Source organism: Portunus trituberculatus, chromosome 40 (genome assembly GCF_017591435.1).
Source record: "Portunus trituberculatus isolate SZX2019 chromosome 40, ASM1759143v1, whole genome shotgun sequence".
Lineage (NCBI taxonomy): Eukaryota > Metazoa > Arthropoda > Malacostraca > Decapoda > Portunidae > Portunus > Portunus trituberculatus.
Window position 1 is genome coordinate 11373797 of NC_059294.1, and position 16387 is coordinate 11390183.

General features: G+C 35.2%; 1 protein-coding gene across 1 annotated transcript in view; it reads right to left on the reverse strand.

Moving 5' to 3' along the window:
- The window catches only part of LOC123515941 (nucleoprotein TPR-like), a 32135-nt gene extending 16540 nt beyond the window's left edge, over positions 1-15595 (reverse strand). The window contains exons 1-19 of the mRNA XM_045274870.1: positions 15505-15595; positions 15171-15274; positions 14901-15060; positions 14053-14227; positions 13078-13305; positions 12517-12689; positions 12056-12175; positions 11396-11552; positions 8273-8451; positions 7941-8081; positions 6615-6820; positions 5159-5286; positions 3972-4096; positions 3356-3579; positions 2947-3113; positions 2486-2705; positions 1883-2009; positions 1663-1775; positions 1140-1297 (exon numbers count right to left, since the gene is read on the reverse strand). Coding sequence (XP_045130805.1) covers positions 1140-1297; positions 1663-1775; positions 1883-2009; positions 2486-2705; positions 2947-3113; positions 3356-3579; positions 3972-4096; positions 5159-5286; positions 6615-6820; positions 7941-8081; positions 8273-8451; positions 11396-11552; positions 12056-12175; positions 12517-12689; positions 13078-13305; positions 14053-14227; positions 14901-15060; positions 15171-15187 — 2818 coding nt within the window. The 5' untranslated portion in view covers positions 15188-15274; positions 15505-15595. The remainder of the gene's footprint in view (positions 1-1139; positions 1298-1662; positions 1776-1882; positions 2010-2485; positions 2706-2946; positions 3114-3355; positions 3580-3971; positions 4097-5158; positions 5287-6614; positions 6821-7940; positions 8082-8272; positions 8452-11395; positions 11553-12055; positions 12176-12516; positions 12690-13077; positions 13306-14052; positions 14228-14900; positions 15061-15170; positions 15275-15504) is intronic.
- Between the last annotated feature and the right edge of the window lie 792 nt (positions 15596-16387).

The following is a 16387-nucleotide window of genomic DNA, read 5'->3' on the forward strand; positions in this document are numbered from 1 at the left end:
TAAATGAAGCATGGTATGCGAAAGAGGAATAACCCTCATATCTGGAGGTTTTGAGTTATAGGCAGGAACTTATTGATAAAGGGTGTGATTTTCATGTGAAAGGGTCAAGCAGAGGAAATCCGACCATCCTGATGGTTAAACTCAGGCTCAAAGTGACCTGATTTGGGCCATAATGTGGATCAGACTTTTTCTCCTGTACACAGGAAAGGGACAAACCCCGCGTATGCTGGGACATGCGTGGTCCAAGGAAAACATAGCATTTAGCCGTGCTCCAGCGCTTGGCCAATCACAGCCTGATGTGGTGTGTTATTGTCATTGTCCCACCACATATGATGCATCACCACCATACTAGCCTCTATCTTCACCACGCATGCTACTCTCCTGATTCTCAGCACTTTTTCATTGTTTATAAAATCATATCTTCATCCAGCGATGAATGTGCTGACTCCCCTGCCCCTGTGGTGCTTCAACCAGATGCTGATGTAGATATATGGTGTGCTGAGCTCCAACAAAAGAGGAGTCACAGTATATTCCATCACTACTGTGACCACCACCAACCTTGTTCATGGATGGAAGGATGGGGAATAAATCTTTAGTCAACCCTTATTATTATTGGGTTGGATGGGGACTTACTGGGTTGGTAAATCTGCTAAGGGCATTGTCAGGAACATAAAGGCATTGTTCCTGATAATGAACTTAAATGTCTCAAGCCAATATAAAGAATAAAAGTGAACCCAAACACATAATTTTTAATATAATACCTCTTATGCCATAGTCTTTATAAAATTGCAGAGTAGGAGTGAATAAAATTTGCATCTGTAACCAAAAATAAGAAAAAAAAATGATAAAAAAACCAAATGGCATGACAGAACTACCCAAAACATTTCATTTGATGCAAAATAGTAATACATTTTCACTACTTTCATGGTAGTAATCAGTGTTAAACTTTAAATGCAATTATCTGAGTAGGAGGGTCGTGCAGGTTGTCCCCCACTCACATACTGTGCCTCAAATGAAAGTAATTACAGCAGTAAAGGGCTTGTTACCTATTTTGTGGAGAAAATACTTATGTTCTAAAGATTTTATACTTCTTTTTCCTCATGTGATTTGATGATAAGTACATAATAATTTTACTTTACCTCTGACAGCCTCTTCAGCCTTGGTCTTGGCACAGACAGCCTCTTGAAGCTCAGCATTGTACTCTGCTTGTCTTTCCTTCAAAGTTGCCAGTGCTTTAAGGTCTGCTGCATGCAAAATTACCTCCCTTTCGTACTTGTCTTGAACTTCACCAGCAATTCTAAAAGAAAGGAAATAAAAAGTAGTGCAAGATATAGGACATAAAAGTAAATTTTTTTCCATTCTCTAAAACTCCATGTTCTTGAAGAAAACATGATCCATTACTACATATATATATTCCTTTTCATACAGTTCTATTCCCATGTGCCACATTATATATATATATATGTACACAACTGATCTAAGTTGTATAAGCAAAGAAAGATTCTCATGCCATCGTTATCTTGATTAGTCTTCTATTCCACACTAGTGTTATTCTTTGATTACTTACACCATCAGTTTATGGAACAGGGTAAAGACTAAATGATGTAAGTATTTGGGACAAATCTCAGCAAAAAAGGAGATAAATTCTTGAATTAATTTTACCTGGATTGCTCTTGAGACTCTTTCCTGGCAGCAGCTTCATCTTCCTTGGCCTTCTCCAGTGCTTCATTGGCATCACTTAGTTGCTTCTGGCAAGCCTGTAACTCATCCTCAGTCTGCAAAGTGCCACAAACATCCTCAGTTAAAACAGTGGTCATCAAGTTTTCTGCATTTTAATTACTTTCATATAAAAGTATACTTGGTATATGTATGTATGTATTACCTTGGCTAATTTTGCATTCAGTAGGCTCTTCAGAGTTTCAGTTTCTTCTATTGCCTCTCTTAATTGTGTCTCTGTCTTGTTAAGCTTATTCTCAGTCTCATCAGCTTCCTTCTTCAGCTTATTTAATCTGCATTGGAACAAGTAATACAGTGTATAAAAGCTCCATTCATTAGCATCCACTTTAAAAACAAAAAAACACTGAAGAATTAATTTGAAAGCAAGATAAACTAACAATGAAGAGATATTCAACTGGGTTCAAACCTCTAGCAGGACACTTACTAGAAATGCAAATTCCAACACATGATTAGGCCAAGATGATCACAAGGCTCAAGATTTTAGTTAGCCATGACAGTTCTGTCATTACATAGTTATTTCTAAGTTAACATGCACCTTCTGCATGTCAAATGTCTTATTCTCTTTTCACATACCAACAACTGCATAACAATCTACTATCAATCTTCTGTGAAACATTCATTCAATTATTTCTCACTGGATTACATATTGCACAGTAATTGTAATTCAAGTATTGTTACACAAGAATCCTTAAATAAATTTTACAAGCAAACAAGCACAGCTTAAATTAACCATTATTTTCATACTTACTCTTCATTTGCTATCTTGCAAGCTTCTGTTGAGTCAGCAAGCTGCTTTTCATGTTGTTTTCCGAGTTCCATTAGTTCATTCACAGAACGTTTGGACTGATCTAAAGCAGCCTGCAGTGCTGTTGCTTTGGCTTTCTCCTCTGCAAGCTGAACTTCCAAATCACGCACTTGTGGTGAGGGTCCAGCTGGACGCATTGGTCCTGATCCCACTGGGCTCATACCTAAGACAATTTCTTGTTCTTTTTCATGGTCACTTACACACACAGGTCCTTAGCTGATAAACAAGTACTTGAGCTTTCTATCACCTGAATTTTATACACTTGACATTTCTGCCTGAAATCATGGCAAGTCTTCTCCAACTAGCCAAAAATTCCTTCATAAATCATCTCAAAATCTTTCAAGATCTAACTCCCTTGAAATTTAGGGCATCATTCAGACTGATGATTGGTATTTTTACCTTACCTCTTGCCCTTGCTCCTGGTGAAGACTGCACAGCTTTAGCTCTTTCTTGAAGGTCATTCATTTTTGTCTTTGTGGAAGCCAATTCAGCTCTAACTTCTAACAGCTGCTTGGTAGTCCCTGCATTTTCCTCATGCATGCTTCTTATACGAGCCTCCAATTCTTTCACCCTAAGAAATAAGAATAATATTTCACTATAGATTCATGCACACAAATAATAATTAGATAAATACAGTGTGTGCATGTGTATTCACAGAAAAACAGAAGTGCAATGTAATGTTGTGAAAAAGAGAACACTTGTAAAGAAAAGGGGAAAATATGGTAAAAGGGTAGCCTCCAAAATTCTAAGAAATCAACAAAGCATGAGATACATCCTTAATACAAAGGTGATATTTTATTGTGTCCAACTTACTTATCTGTTGCAACTTTTAGGTCAGAGTTGGATTCCAATTTTGCTTTCAGGAGACTGACTTGTTCAGTCAATTCTGCAATTCTGTTTTCATATCTCATCTTTCCTTCAGAATCCTTACGCTCCAAGTTTATCTTTATGGCTTCTAAATTAGCTAAGAGCATAGCTTGAGAGGTGTGTCCATGAGATAAAGATTCCCTTTCAGCAAGGAGTCTAGCCTCTGTTTCCTAGAAAAAATAATAATAAATAAATATATTACAAATACTGTTGTAAATAATGCATAAATATGTAATTACAGCGTGTATCTAAATGAAGATGTACATACATATCTGTAAAGTTAAATGAAAATCTTTTAATGCTATTTTTTTTTCTTTTTTTTTGTACAGGTACCTGCATTACAAAATTGGACGAAAATTTAATTTCAAATATTTTTGTCTGATTATTAGATGTTCTTTAGTGTTTATCTTTGACATTCATAATAAAACTAACACTTTCAGAGATGTTAATAGCCAAAAAAAAATCACTATTGAACAAATTAGCACCACATAAAGACCTTCCATATAAATGTACTACATATATTTGCTCATAATGAGGCAAAAGCAAACATTATCTTTCTCACCTTAAGCAAGGTTTTTTCTTCTCTAAGATTGTCAACAGCAATTTCTGCTCGTGACAGCTTCTTTTGTAAGGCGAGGTACTCATTTCGGAGAGTGTCAATGGTACCCTCATGTCGACCTACGATACCTGTTAGTGAATAAATCAATCAACAATATCATCCTGGCTTTAATGTTAACAAAACAAAATGGTTTCCTCCTACAAAAAATACCTGCTATACCTCAATGATCTCATACATTGTTAATACTTCATCATATTAATTACTGTGCTATTCATGCTATTCAACATCTTTTTCCAAAGACACAAATAAAGCTCAGATTCCTACCCTTCTACTCCTCAGCTGGTATCCCATACCTATTCACTACTATGTGAATAAAGACAATAATGAGAAAGAAAATAAAACTTATTTTATTTCCATCCAGATTAGGGATCGACAGATTTATCGGTGCTGATATTAAGCATGTTGATGCATGTTGGTATCTGCCTTTTTTTTTTTTTTTATTTGACAGCCAATAAGAAATCAATTTCAAAAGGGGTTATTTTGGCTCTGATACAGCCGCACCTCTCTGTCTCCAGCATTGTCCCACCCACAGCGCCATCTGATTGGTTACAAGCAGAGCCACGGTAACAGCCAATCAGCAGTGAAAGCTGTGCATAGACAGTGCTTACATACACAGTAGAGATACACACACGGTGGAGAACAAGGAATATACAAGGAGGAAGTTGTGGCGTGGGGTAAAGTTTGGAGGACAGTGGTGGTGCTGCCATCTGTTGATAGTGAGCAGTTTCATAGAAAATGTTTTCAAGAGAACTTATGAAGATTTCTCCCATGCTCCCCCCCCCACCTCCTACTCTTTCCCTCTATTTTGTCATGTTAATAAACTTATAAGACAAATAAAACATGTTTACACACACACACACACACACACACACACACACACACACACACACACACACACACATATATATACTGAAAATGAATATTGGCTCAAAATCTCGGTTATCAGCCTCCTTGACTACTCATAATCGGTATTGGTATCGTCCCTGAAAAAAAACATATCAGTCGATCTCTAACCTAGATGAAACATTTGAACTTAGGACTTATTGAATGCGAGCTGAGTGTGCTAAGTTCAAGACAAAAATAAAAGCTTAAGACAAATAAAACTGAAAAGAATAAAAAAAATCCTTCACCATTTAAAGTACTGTTGTTTTTCTCCAGGGCTGCAATTTGTCGCTTCAGAACTTCTCCATTATTTTGCAAAGTCTTGATGCGCTCATCATTGTACTCAGCTTGAGATAACAGCTTGATGTTCTCATTCCTGCCAAGACAAACATGAATATAATTAAGAGACATGGGTTGAGGAAAATCTTTCACTATGTAATTACTTAAGTTGCTGCCACAGGCAAATTGTTCTGGTATATTCTGAATCATCTTATAGTTTGCTAATTCCCTCACTAAACAGAATGTAATGACAAGCCTTTTTTGAAAACTTAGTTTGGCACTTCAGGTAAAGAGAAATGCTGGAATACAATCCAACAGGAAAAAAAAAAAAAAAAAAAAAAAAAAATGTAAACTGGCCAAATGATACAGAACTTTACATTGCTTCATCTAAACAACTGTTTATACATTTGTACTTTCGGTGTACTTTGTGTTTCTAATTTCTGAGAATCAAATACAGTGGAGACTCAATAATCAAACTTTTCAATACTCGAACACAAAAGTTCGATTTAATTCTAAAAAAAAATACCTGAAAGTTGAATGTCCACACAGGTGATTGTAAACAAAGGCTTCCCAGTGTCCCCCTTTCCTCTCCGCCAGTTGTGACCTGTTCTGCCGCAGTCATCAGAATAACATTCTTCTGCATTCTATCTGTAGTTTTTCATTTATAAACTTACATTAATATCAAAGGCTTATTAGTGGTGAAAATATCTGGTAATAAAACGGCTGCACATTTGGTCATGTACAACGCTCTGTCATCTCCCTTCTTGCAGCCGCCACTGTACAGTTCTGATACTGTATTACTGGAAAAACCGGTATTACCATAATATCGGTACCCCAGATGCTGGTGCGCATCCCTAGTCCTGCCAAAGTCTTGAGATAAACAACATTCTTTTGCATTCTGTTGGTAGTTTTTCATTTAGAAACTTACGATGGCACCAAAGAGGCTTATTAGTGATGAAAATAAGGAATCTGGTGAGAGTGCAAGTCTTAGTGCGTCGCAGCACTCCATTAGTGGATTCACAGGAATCACCTCAGAAAAAAACATTACAAAGACGTTTTCATGGATGATGACTTGTCCTCTGGCGATCTCTCTCCTTCTCCCCACCCTTTTCCCCTCATCTTTTAAGTTATCCATCACCAGCCTTCACTAATGAAAAAAAAAAAAAAAAAAAAAAGACGTTTTGCTAAGATTAGAATGAATTACCTGATTTATAAATATCAACAGTCAAACTTTTTAATACTCGAACAGCCATTTGGAAGGAATTAAGTTTGAGTATTGAGTCTCCACTGTACATTTTGCTCCTTTTATAGGTACCAATTAAGGAACCCCCCCTCCTCAGTTTTTTTTTTTTTTTTTTTCCTGTAAATAGATAAGACAGACAGACAAACTGCTGGATGGCAAAGTACACTTTGTGCATATCTTACCTAGTTTTCTCCATTGTGGCTCTCAGGCTGTCATGTTCTTCTCTCATCATTTTATCATTCTTAGCTTTCTCTGAACGGTACTCTTCATGTTCCTTCTTCAAAGTAATCACCTCTTTCTTGGACTGCTCTAAATCTTGCTGAAGACTTTTAATTTTCTCTTGGGATCCTTCCACTGGCAATGGTGTTTGACTTCTTTGATCAGTTTTCTGAGGGGGAAAGAAAGATCAGCAACAACATGCATGGTGACTTTAATGAGAAAGATAATAAATAAATAAAAAATTACACACACATCATTAACCCTTAATGTACAATGATTTTTTCTGGATGATTGTAGCGTCGCGTGCGGAGAGGCGGGGATCTTTCCAGGAATCATGATTTTTCCGCGCTAAACGTTTGAATCTCTCTCCCTCACTATTGGCCCTGGGGCAAATGGAGGTATCTGGCATCTTTTCTCACTTACCTCCTTGAGCCTTGAGACATATGTTCCTTCCCTCACAATAGGTCATCTTTTCCCATTTCGAGGCGACATCTGGCAACTCCCGTGACCCGGAGGAAGGAAACGGTACTCCGAGTGATGTTATGTCACTGTTACTCGGTAATGACATTGAGGACAGTGATGAAAATGAAGACAGTGATTTTTTTGAGATAAGAAAGTGAAGACTCCAGTAGTGATTCTGATAGTGATCTGGGAGACAGAGACCAACCCTCACAGTGACGTTCATAAAATATATATATATATATATATATATATATATATATATATATATATATATATATATATATATAGAGAGAGAGAGAGAGAGAGAGAGAGAGAGAGAGAGAGAGAGAGAGAGAGAGAGAGAGAGAGAGAGAGAGAGAGAGAGAGAGAGAGAGAGAGAGAGAGAGAGAGAGAGTGAGAGTGTGTGCGGGTGCTGTGCTATCAGAGCTTGGAGGGTAAGAGAGAGAGAGAGAGAGAGAGTGTGCGGGTGCTGTGTTATCAGAGCTTGGGGGGTATTTCTAAGCGGCGGGTTTTGGCATGGGTCTGGGGAGAATTTTTTTATATACAATAACTTTGCTCTCAGAGGTCATAACATGTTGAAAACTACATCGTTGTACTCAGAATAACACAAAGAAATATGCTTTTATAAGGAAAAAATATTTTTAGCATTCTTAACAGGTGTAATTTTTCCCCACTGTAACAAGACGGAAAGTAAATCAACTCCCCATACTTTAAGGGTTAAAGTCACTCTACATGCTGTTTGTGAAGGGATATGTTATAGTTATTTATAAATATACTAAATAAGTTAAGATGAAAATGTCAAAATATATGTATGAACATGTACTTACAGCTTCAGATTTTGGACTCTGCTGTGTCAGGAGTGTGCGGTACATGTCACGCTGATGTACCAAGTTGGTCATCAAGGCTTCCTGACGTTCCCTTGCTGTTGTGAGCTCTGACAGTTGAGCCTTGGCAGCACTGAGCTCCTCCTAGAATATATGACAATATCAAAGATAACCTCTCTAAAACACTTTTTATTAACTATAGAGAATAAATAAAAGTAGCACAAAACTGGAAGTCACATCATTGCACCACAAAGAAAGTGCATTCTTTACCAGGGGTTAGAAATTTTTTGTCTTAAATCAGAAATCACTACTCAACAAGAAAATCAAGAGCTTACCTTGAGCTCCTTAGTCTTTTCATCAACAGCAGATTGCTCTGAAGTTTCTAGCTGTTCCGAAAGCTCCCGCAGAGACACACGCAAGCTCATATTTTGTTCTTGTAATTCAGCTACATCTCTGAATGCTACTAAGCGCTGGGATATGACATCTCCAGCAATAGATGGATTCTTGGAATTGTCTTCTGAAAAACAGTTATATTCACTTATCAACCTTGGATGGTTCAGGGCTTGTTCCTCCCTCTCCTCCCTGCTCTGACAACTTCATGGTACCTACTAAGATCAATCACTGGCCCCTCTACATATGAGATTAATTTGTTCCTAGATCGAGCTCGTATCTAGAATTTCTCGTATCTCGAACGAATTTTCCCCATAAGAAATAACTGAAAACCAAATAATCCGTTCCCGGCCTCCCAAAATCATCCAAGTTAACCCTAAATAACTATAAAACACATCTTCTGATTACTAAAAACACATTCAAATAGTAATTGAACATAAAAATATAGTAATAAGATAAATAAGATGATATTAACGAAACAAAATGTGAGTTTATTATGAGCACTTACCCTGGAGGAAGTCGGCGGCGTCTAACGGAGGTGTATGCGTGGTGGTGGAGGAGTGAGGAAAATAGGTGTGGGAGGAGTGAGGGAGCTTAAGAGACTGTTGACGATACGTAAGCACTTACATTTAAAATTAAAGTTAACTTTAAATGAAAAACTAATAATTTTTATCGCACTAATTAAATTTTCTTTTATATATATACAGTAAGTCCTCATTATATGGTAGTTCTTTATCCGATAAATTAAGTTACGGTATTTGGAAATTACTACCCTCGATTCGATATACAGTAAGAAAAATTCACAGATATGGTATCCGCTCATGTCATCCGAGAGGGTCCAGCGCGGGGAAGCAGGGGTGATGACATCATTCACGCCACACCTTCCCGCCACTCATAGTACTGACTTTAACTTGACCATTACATATTACTTACATGCATTACTAATTAGATGAATAAATGGAATATTAAAGGGTCTATTGTAAGCACAAATATATTCATAATAATTATGGCAAACATTTAAAGCCTACTACCAGTGGCGAACTATGCAGCAACTGATAAAGGACACAGATGGGCCTGGCAAGCCCACTATCAGAGAACAGTGGAAGTTATATAACATCAAGCATGCCTTAGATAACATCAAGTCATCTTGGGATGAAGTGAAGACGTCTATTTTCATGTATTTTCATTTCTGTAGGGGTGACTTTTGACATTCTGGAACACATTCCCTATTATTATGTGTTATAATGGGTTCGGTATACAGTAATTTTGATTTGCGGTAAGGTTTTCAGGAACGCATATGTACCGTATAACGAGGACTTACTGTATATATATTTTTTCTTTTTTTGCTTTGTCCCGTATCCACAACAATAGAAGTCTCTCCATCTCGTCACGGAAGTCGATCCTCAATTTGGAAAGAATAGTCACGCCCTTGGTCGGTTTTATAGCTTTAATGGCATCTTTCTGTTTCAATATTGTACAGATCGTCGATGATGACCGATTGTACTGCTTTACGAGATCACTCACATGAACACCACACTCATGTTTGTTTATTATCTCCTGTTTCATTTCGATTGACATCATCCTCTTTTTTTTCTCAGAGGACTCATTTCAATTTCTTTTTTTAGAACTTATGGTTAGGGTCACAAGAAAAGCCACAAAAAGGAGATAAACGTGATAAAAACAACACAATGCAAGATTGCGGGATCAGCTAACTGCTGGGATGAGCTGGTTGATGCTGCGTGGTCTCGACCACTTGGCCACCTAACGGGAGCATCTGGAAATTCTTGTAACTTGGATTTTCTCTTGCAAGTCGGTCAAGATTTTTGCTCAAAAGACATCTTGTGTCTCAAATTTCTTGTAAATGAAGTAACTCATATGTAGAGGGGCCACTGTATATATATATATATATATATATATATATATATATATATATATATATATATATATATATATATATATATATATATACATTGGAGACTCAATACTCAAACTTAATTCGTTCCAAATGGCTGTTCGAGTATTTAAAAGTTTGACTATTGATACGTATAAATCAGGTCATTCGTTCCAATCTTAGCAAACCCTGAAGTTCATAAAACTTTCAACGTATTTCTTTTTACAATTTTGATTTGTAAATACCGTAAATGAAGGCCGGTGACAGATAACTTAGAAGAGGAGGGGAGAAGGGTGGGGAGGATGAGGGAGGTCACTGGAGGATGAGTCACTATCCATGAAAATGTCTTATGTAACGTTTCTCCTGGTGTGATTCCTGTAAATCCACTAATGGAATGCTGTGGCTTACTAACACTTGCATTCTCACCAGATTCCTCATTTTCACCACTAATAAGCCTATTTGGTGTCATCGTAAGTTTCTAAATAAAAAACTATTGACATCTGGTATACCGGTATTACTGTAATACTAGTATTACCAGTAATACGTTATCAGATAGGTACAGTGGTGGCTGCAAGAAGGGAGATAACAGAGCTTTGTATACAACAAAATTTACGGCTGTTTGATTACCAGATATTTTTACCACTAATATGCCTTTGGTGTTAATGTAAGTTTATAAATGAAAAACTACAGACAGATTGCAAGAAAATGTTATTCTGGTAACTGCGGCAGCACAAGTCACAACTGGTGGAAGGGAAAGAGGGACGCCAGGGAGCCTTTGTTTACAACCACGGGTGTGGACATTCGACTATAAGGTATTTTTTTGAGCATTAGATCAAATTTTAGCATTCGAGTATTGAAAAATTTGATTATTTAGATGTTTGAATATTGAGTTTCCACTGTAGGTATATATATATATATATATATATATATATATATATATATATATATATATATATATATATATATATATATATATATATATATATATATATATATATATATATATATATATATATATATATATATATATATATATATATATATATATATATATATATATATATATATATATATATATATATATATATATATATATATATATATATATATATATATATATATATATATATATTATATATATATATATATATATATATATATATTATTTCAAACTTACTTGGAATTATTGGGGGAGGTAATCCAGCTCTGGCAGCCTCAACTTGCGAAACCAAAATGGTTACTTGTTTACTTAGGTCCTTCACTTGGCTATCAAGCCGCTTATTTTCTCGATCCATGTAACTGGATCGCCTCCGGGCTTCATCTGCTTCCAATCTCTGCAAATATTACCACACATATTAGTCTTAACATTATCAATTCAAGAAAGGATCAAAGCAGTCTAATCAAATGTCTAAGCTTAAGCAGAAGTGTGAGCAACATTTTTATAATGGAAGGAATCTTGAGAATATCCCACTTTACACTTTTCTTAATTTCTGCAACATTCACAGCCTTACACATAATTTTCAGTTATAGAACACCACCTCTCCTCTGCTAATCCTCATCCCTTATCTCTGTCTGAACAATAGATTTTGCCTTAGACATCCCAACTGTTAAGAACTAAATGAATGCCAATGCCATTATATAATAATAATAATAATAATAATAATAATAATAATAATAATAATAATAATAATAATAATAATAATAATAATAATAATAACAATAACAATAACAATAATAACAACAACAACAATAATAATAATAATAATAACAATATAATAGCAATTATAAAAATCAACTGTAGAAATGACATAGTTACTCATGAATGAACATTACATACCTGCTTTTCTATATCAACAAGTGCTTCCTCAAGCTGGGTTTGGAGTGCTGTTATTGTTTCTAGCGACTTCTGGTGGTCCTCTCTTTGCTTTTTCAATACTGGAACTCGCTCTTCAATTTCCTGAAATAAATTTCTAAATGCTTCAACATATCAACACTTCTATTCTATATTTTCTTTAGCAATTCATTGAATTCTACAGTAAAAAGCATTAAGGTAAATTACAGATTCTACTACCAAGGATATAAAAAGTTTGTCAACTCTGTTCATTGTCATATTATTCCACACAATTAGATCAAATTCTATAATCACAATGGAAGAAATCAAACTAATTTTCACTATATTGTAGCAATACATCTATACAAGAAAAGTACAAATTTCCACCACCCCCACAAAATAAAATAAAATAAAATAAATAAATAAATAATGAGAAAAAAAAAAAAAAAAAAAAAAAAAATCAATACCTTCAATATCTGATCAACATAACGTTTGAGTCGCTTGTTTTCTTCCTCTACTGCCATGAGCTTCTCTGTGGTGGACAGGTACTCGCCATACAGCTGGGTGAGGCTCAAGCCCTTGCTCACCAGCTGACTTGCTGCACTAGCTGCTGGGGAAAGTTCATCATATCCACTCTGATCTGAAAGGAAAATTCCAGGTTATCTTTTTTTTAACTGTATTTTTTGGGAACTAGCATCTTCATGGTTTTTCTGACTTTTGCTGTCCTTGAATGGAATCTTTCAACAAGTAGAACTAAAGAAATACATAAATAAAATAAATAAGCAAAATCAACGTGAAAAAAAAAAATAAAGAAAAAAAAATTACAGAGCTTGCTATTACTATCTACATACATCTCTACCAAAAATAATTTCCTGACACTGGTACACAATCCAAGTCTCCAGTACTTCATTCATGATCTTTGTTAATTCTCTGTAACTATACTAAAATAATTTAGTCTGAGAGGTACGTGCAAAGTTTTTAAATAAAAATAAAATGAATTAAAACAAGATGAATAAGTTATGAGTAACCTTTCTTGGCACTGGCTTCTAGGAGCATGTTAACCTTGTCCAATTCTTCCTTTAGCTCTTTCACCAATGCATTGGACTGTTGTAGAGACTCTGCATTCTCCTCATCAGCCTTAGCTTTGGCCCGCTCTAGTGCTCCATACTGTTCACTGGCCTCCTGCAACAGCTTATGAAGGTCTTCAACACCTTTCTCGAGGGCAGCAGCACGTTCCTTCTCATTTTGTGTTGAAGCTGGAGAGAGAGAGAGAGAGAGAGAGAGAGAGAGAGAGAGAGAGAGAGAGAGAGAGAGAGAGAGAGAGAGAGAGAGAGAGAGAGAGAGAGAGAGAGAGAGAGAGAGAGAGAGAGAGAGAGAGAGAGAGAGAGAGAGAGAGAGAGAGAGAGAGAGAGAGAATCTTTGAGTTACTTTATTCACTGGATTCGAATGTTGATTCTTTATTTATGTGGATGCTTTATATAAATCTTTATAATATTTATTTATTTTCTGGTTAAAACATATTATTTCTAATGTAATAAATAAAAGGTGGTGAGCTTGGGATCAAGCATAAGTCCACGCATATGTTCAAATCCCAAAACATACTGCTTTCAAGCTATGCCATTTGTTGAGTGGTTTAAAGTTACCTACATGTCACCATGATGCCCAGGTTCTAGGTGGTTACACCAAAGATGTGCTTGGGTGGTGATATGGGCCCTAATATGGGTATCACTATAAATAAAATTGCCTGTGCCACTAATGGGCAGAAGCTAAACAGCATTTCCTACATACTCTTCAAGTGTGCCTACAGCTGCTATAGACCATAACATAAAAAAAAATAATAATAAAATAAAAAAAATAAATAAATAAATAAAAACATAAAAAAATTAATTCTTAACCAGAGTTGTCTTTTGTAATTTTTTGCACTTATACCATCCAAGACCTATCAACTTATCTAACCTTGAGTGTTATGAATACTCCTTCCAAATAATATAAAAATGAGATACCTTGATATACTTCTGTCAATTTCTTCTGTGCAGCTAACTCTTGGCGGAATGTCTCTTCCAGTTCAACTTCAGATTCCCTGGAAGCATTCAGTGTATCAAGAAGTTCTTGAATCTTCTGTGATTTTTCTTCAACTTGGTTCTGAAGTTGTGCTCTCTCTTCCTTCTCTACTCTGAGCTGTGACAGAACATACATCTTGTTATTTATTGAATGACAGTAATACGTATATAAACAAAATTCTGGTTTACCAGCTCCAGATAATCAACTAATCAATATCCCTATTCCATATACAGTGGAACCTTGGTTCATGAAATTCACCTATTAAAAAATAAAATAAATAAATAAATAAATAAAAAATTATATATATATATATATATATATATATATATATATATATATATATATATATATATATATATATATATATATTAAAACTAAACCATACCATTTCTTTCTTTCCTAATGTTTATTTATTTTTATGATAAAGGACAAATCTACGGTGCAACTATCTAGGTTTTTTTTTACAAATTATTGCCTCACTAACACTACCTCTAGGAAGCTGCCTTTCATTTATCCACAATGACAAAAGTTTTTCCACTTAATCTATCATTTTAAGCCTTTGCTTTGTCATCACAGTCACCTGTCTAGCCACACCAGCCACCTTTGTTATCTCTGTTTATCTATTCTACAAAACTTCTGGTTTGGAATGTTTTCAGATATCAATACTGCATGAAGAGTATTTTTAAGCAGCAAATACTTGTGAAATGTTAACCTTCACTGTTGAAAGAAAGAAACAATGCATAACTGACTTGTATGCTATGTAATAAATTCAACTTATATGTCATCTCACCTCCTCAAGTTTATGGTTAAGATCAGTCTGGAGTCCAAGAATGATTGAGGAATGTTCCTGCCTCTGTTTGACAGTTTCCTCTGTTCTCTGTTCCAACTGGTGCTGCAATATATTAATCTGCCTTGTCAGCAGACCATGCTCTTGTTCAAGTCTCTTTTCCCTGCAACACCAAAATAGATAATGACTTGTCAAACCAACTCAAGAATGATATATATAATGCCTTGTGAATTTCTATGAAATAGGTTTATAAGTGATAAAGAGACAGCTTACCTATACTTGAGCTGCATCTCTCGACTATTGGCTTCTTCTGCATGGATAATAGCTTCATTTTTCAGTCGTGCTAACTCACTCAGTTGTTCATTTAGTCGATGTACCTAAAAATAATAATGCAATATCAAGAATAAAAATTACACAATTAAAAATCTATTATGTACTTATCCCAAGATAAAAAATAATAAATTTGAAAAAGAAAATAAGATTATGGTGAATGACATGTCTTCTCTTTAAAATTCATTTTCATCAATTTTTCTATCAAGACTCAATACAAATATAAAACAGTATTGCACAATTGACAAATAAAGTTTATTTATCACAAGAACCTCACCTGTTCTTGTAGTTCTTGTATTCGTTTATTTCTAGAGTCCAGACTACCAGCCAGAGCTGCTGATTGTGAAGAAGCACTAACTTTTTCATTCTGAGACCTAAAACAAATAAATTGTAAAAGCATGACAAAAATATGGTTTTAACAGTAGCAAAAATCAAGAAACAAGTCAAGATTCTCATAGCTAAACAATAGAATCCAATATCAAAACAAACTAATCTGCATATTCCATAACTTGCTTAGACAAGAAAGAAAGAGGAGGTAGACAGGATGACCATAAAGCAAGCTTATATGTGAACTGAAGGAAGATAACAAGTGATGGCCATTAGGAAAATGCAGAATACCCAATTCATATCCATCTGGAGACTGTCATTGGTGAGATCACTCCACTGAAGGAAAAATTCATCAGAACATCCAAATATTTTTAATAAGATAAGAGAGCACTAGTGTGGCAAAAACACTCCCATATGTTACCCAAGGATATTTGACAGCTCTAATTAATCTTCCCACTGATGACACACTCTGTCTCTAGATGGTCATATGAAACAGACTGTATGCCATTGCATCATAATACTAATTATCAATATAACTATAATAATTTTCTAATGCCAAACTGCTATATGGGATGCCACCAATACTAACACTTGATAACAGTAATTATCCTAATGACAGAACAATGGCTTCCAGGTAACTATTTTTTTTGTAACACTCCCATGTCTATAAAGTTTGACTCTCCCATAAACCATCCAAATAAACATTACTTAACTGTTCAAGTTCCCTAGAGAGGGAAGTAACTTTCAATCTACACTGTTGTAGGTCATCTTCTGTTTTATCAAGTTTCTTCTGAAGACTTTCTTTTTGAGTTTTGAATTCATCTTTTATGTTT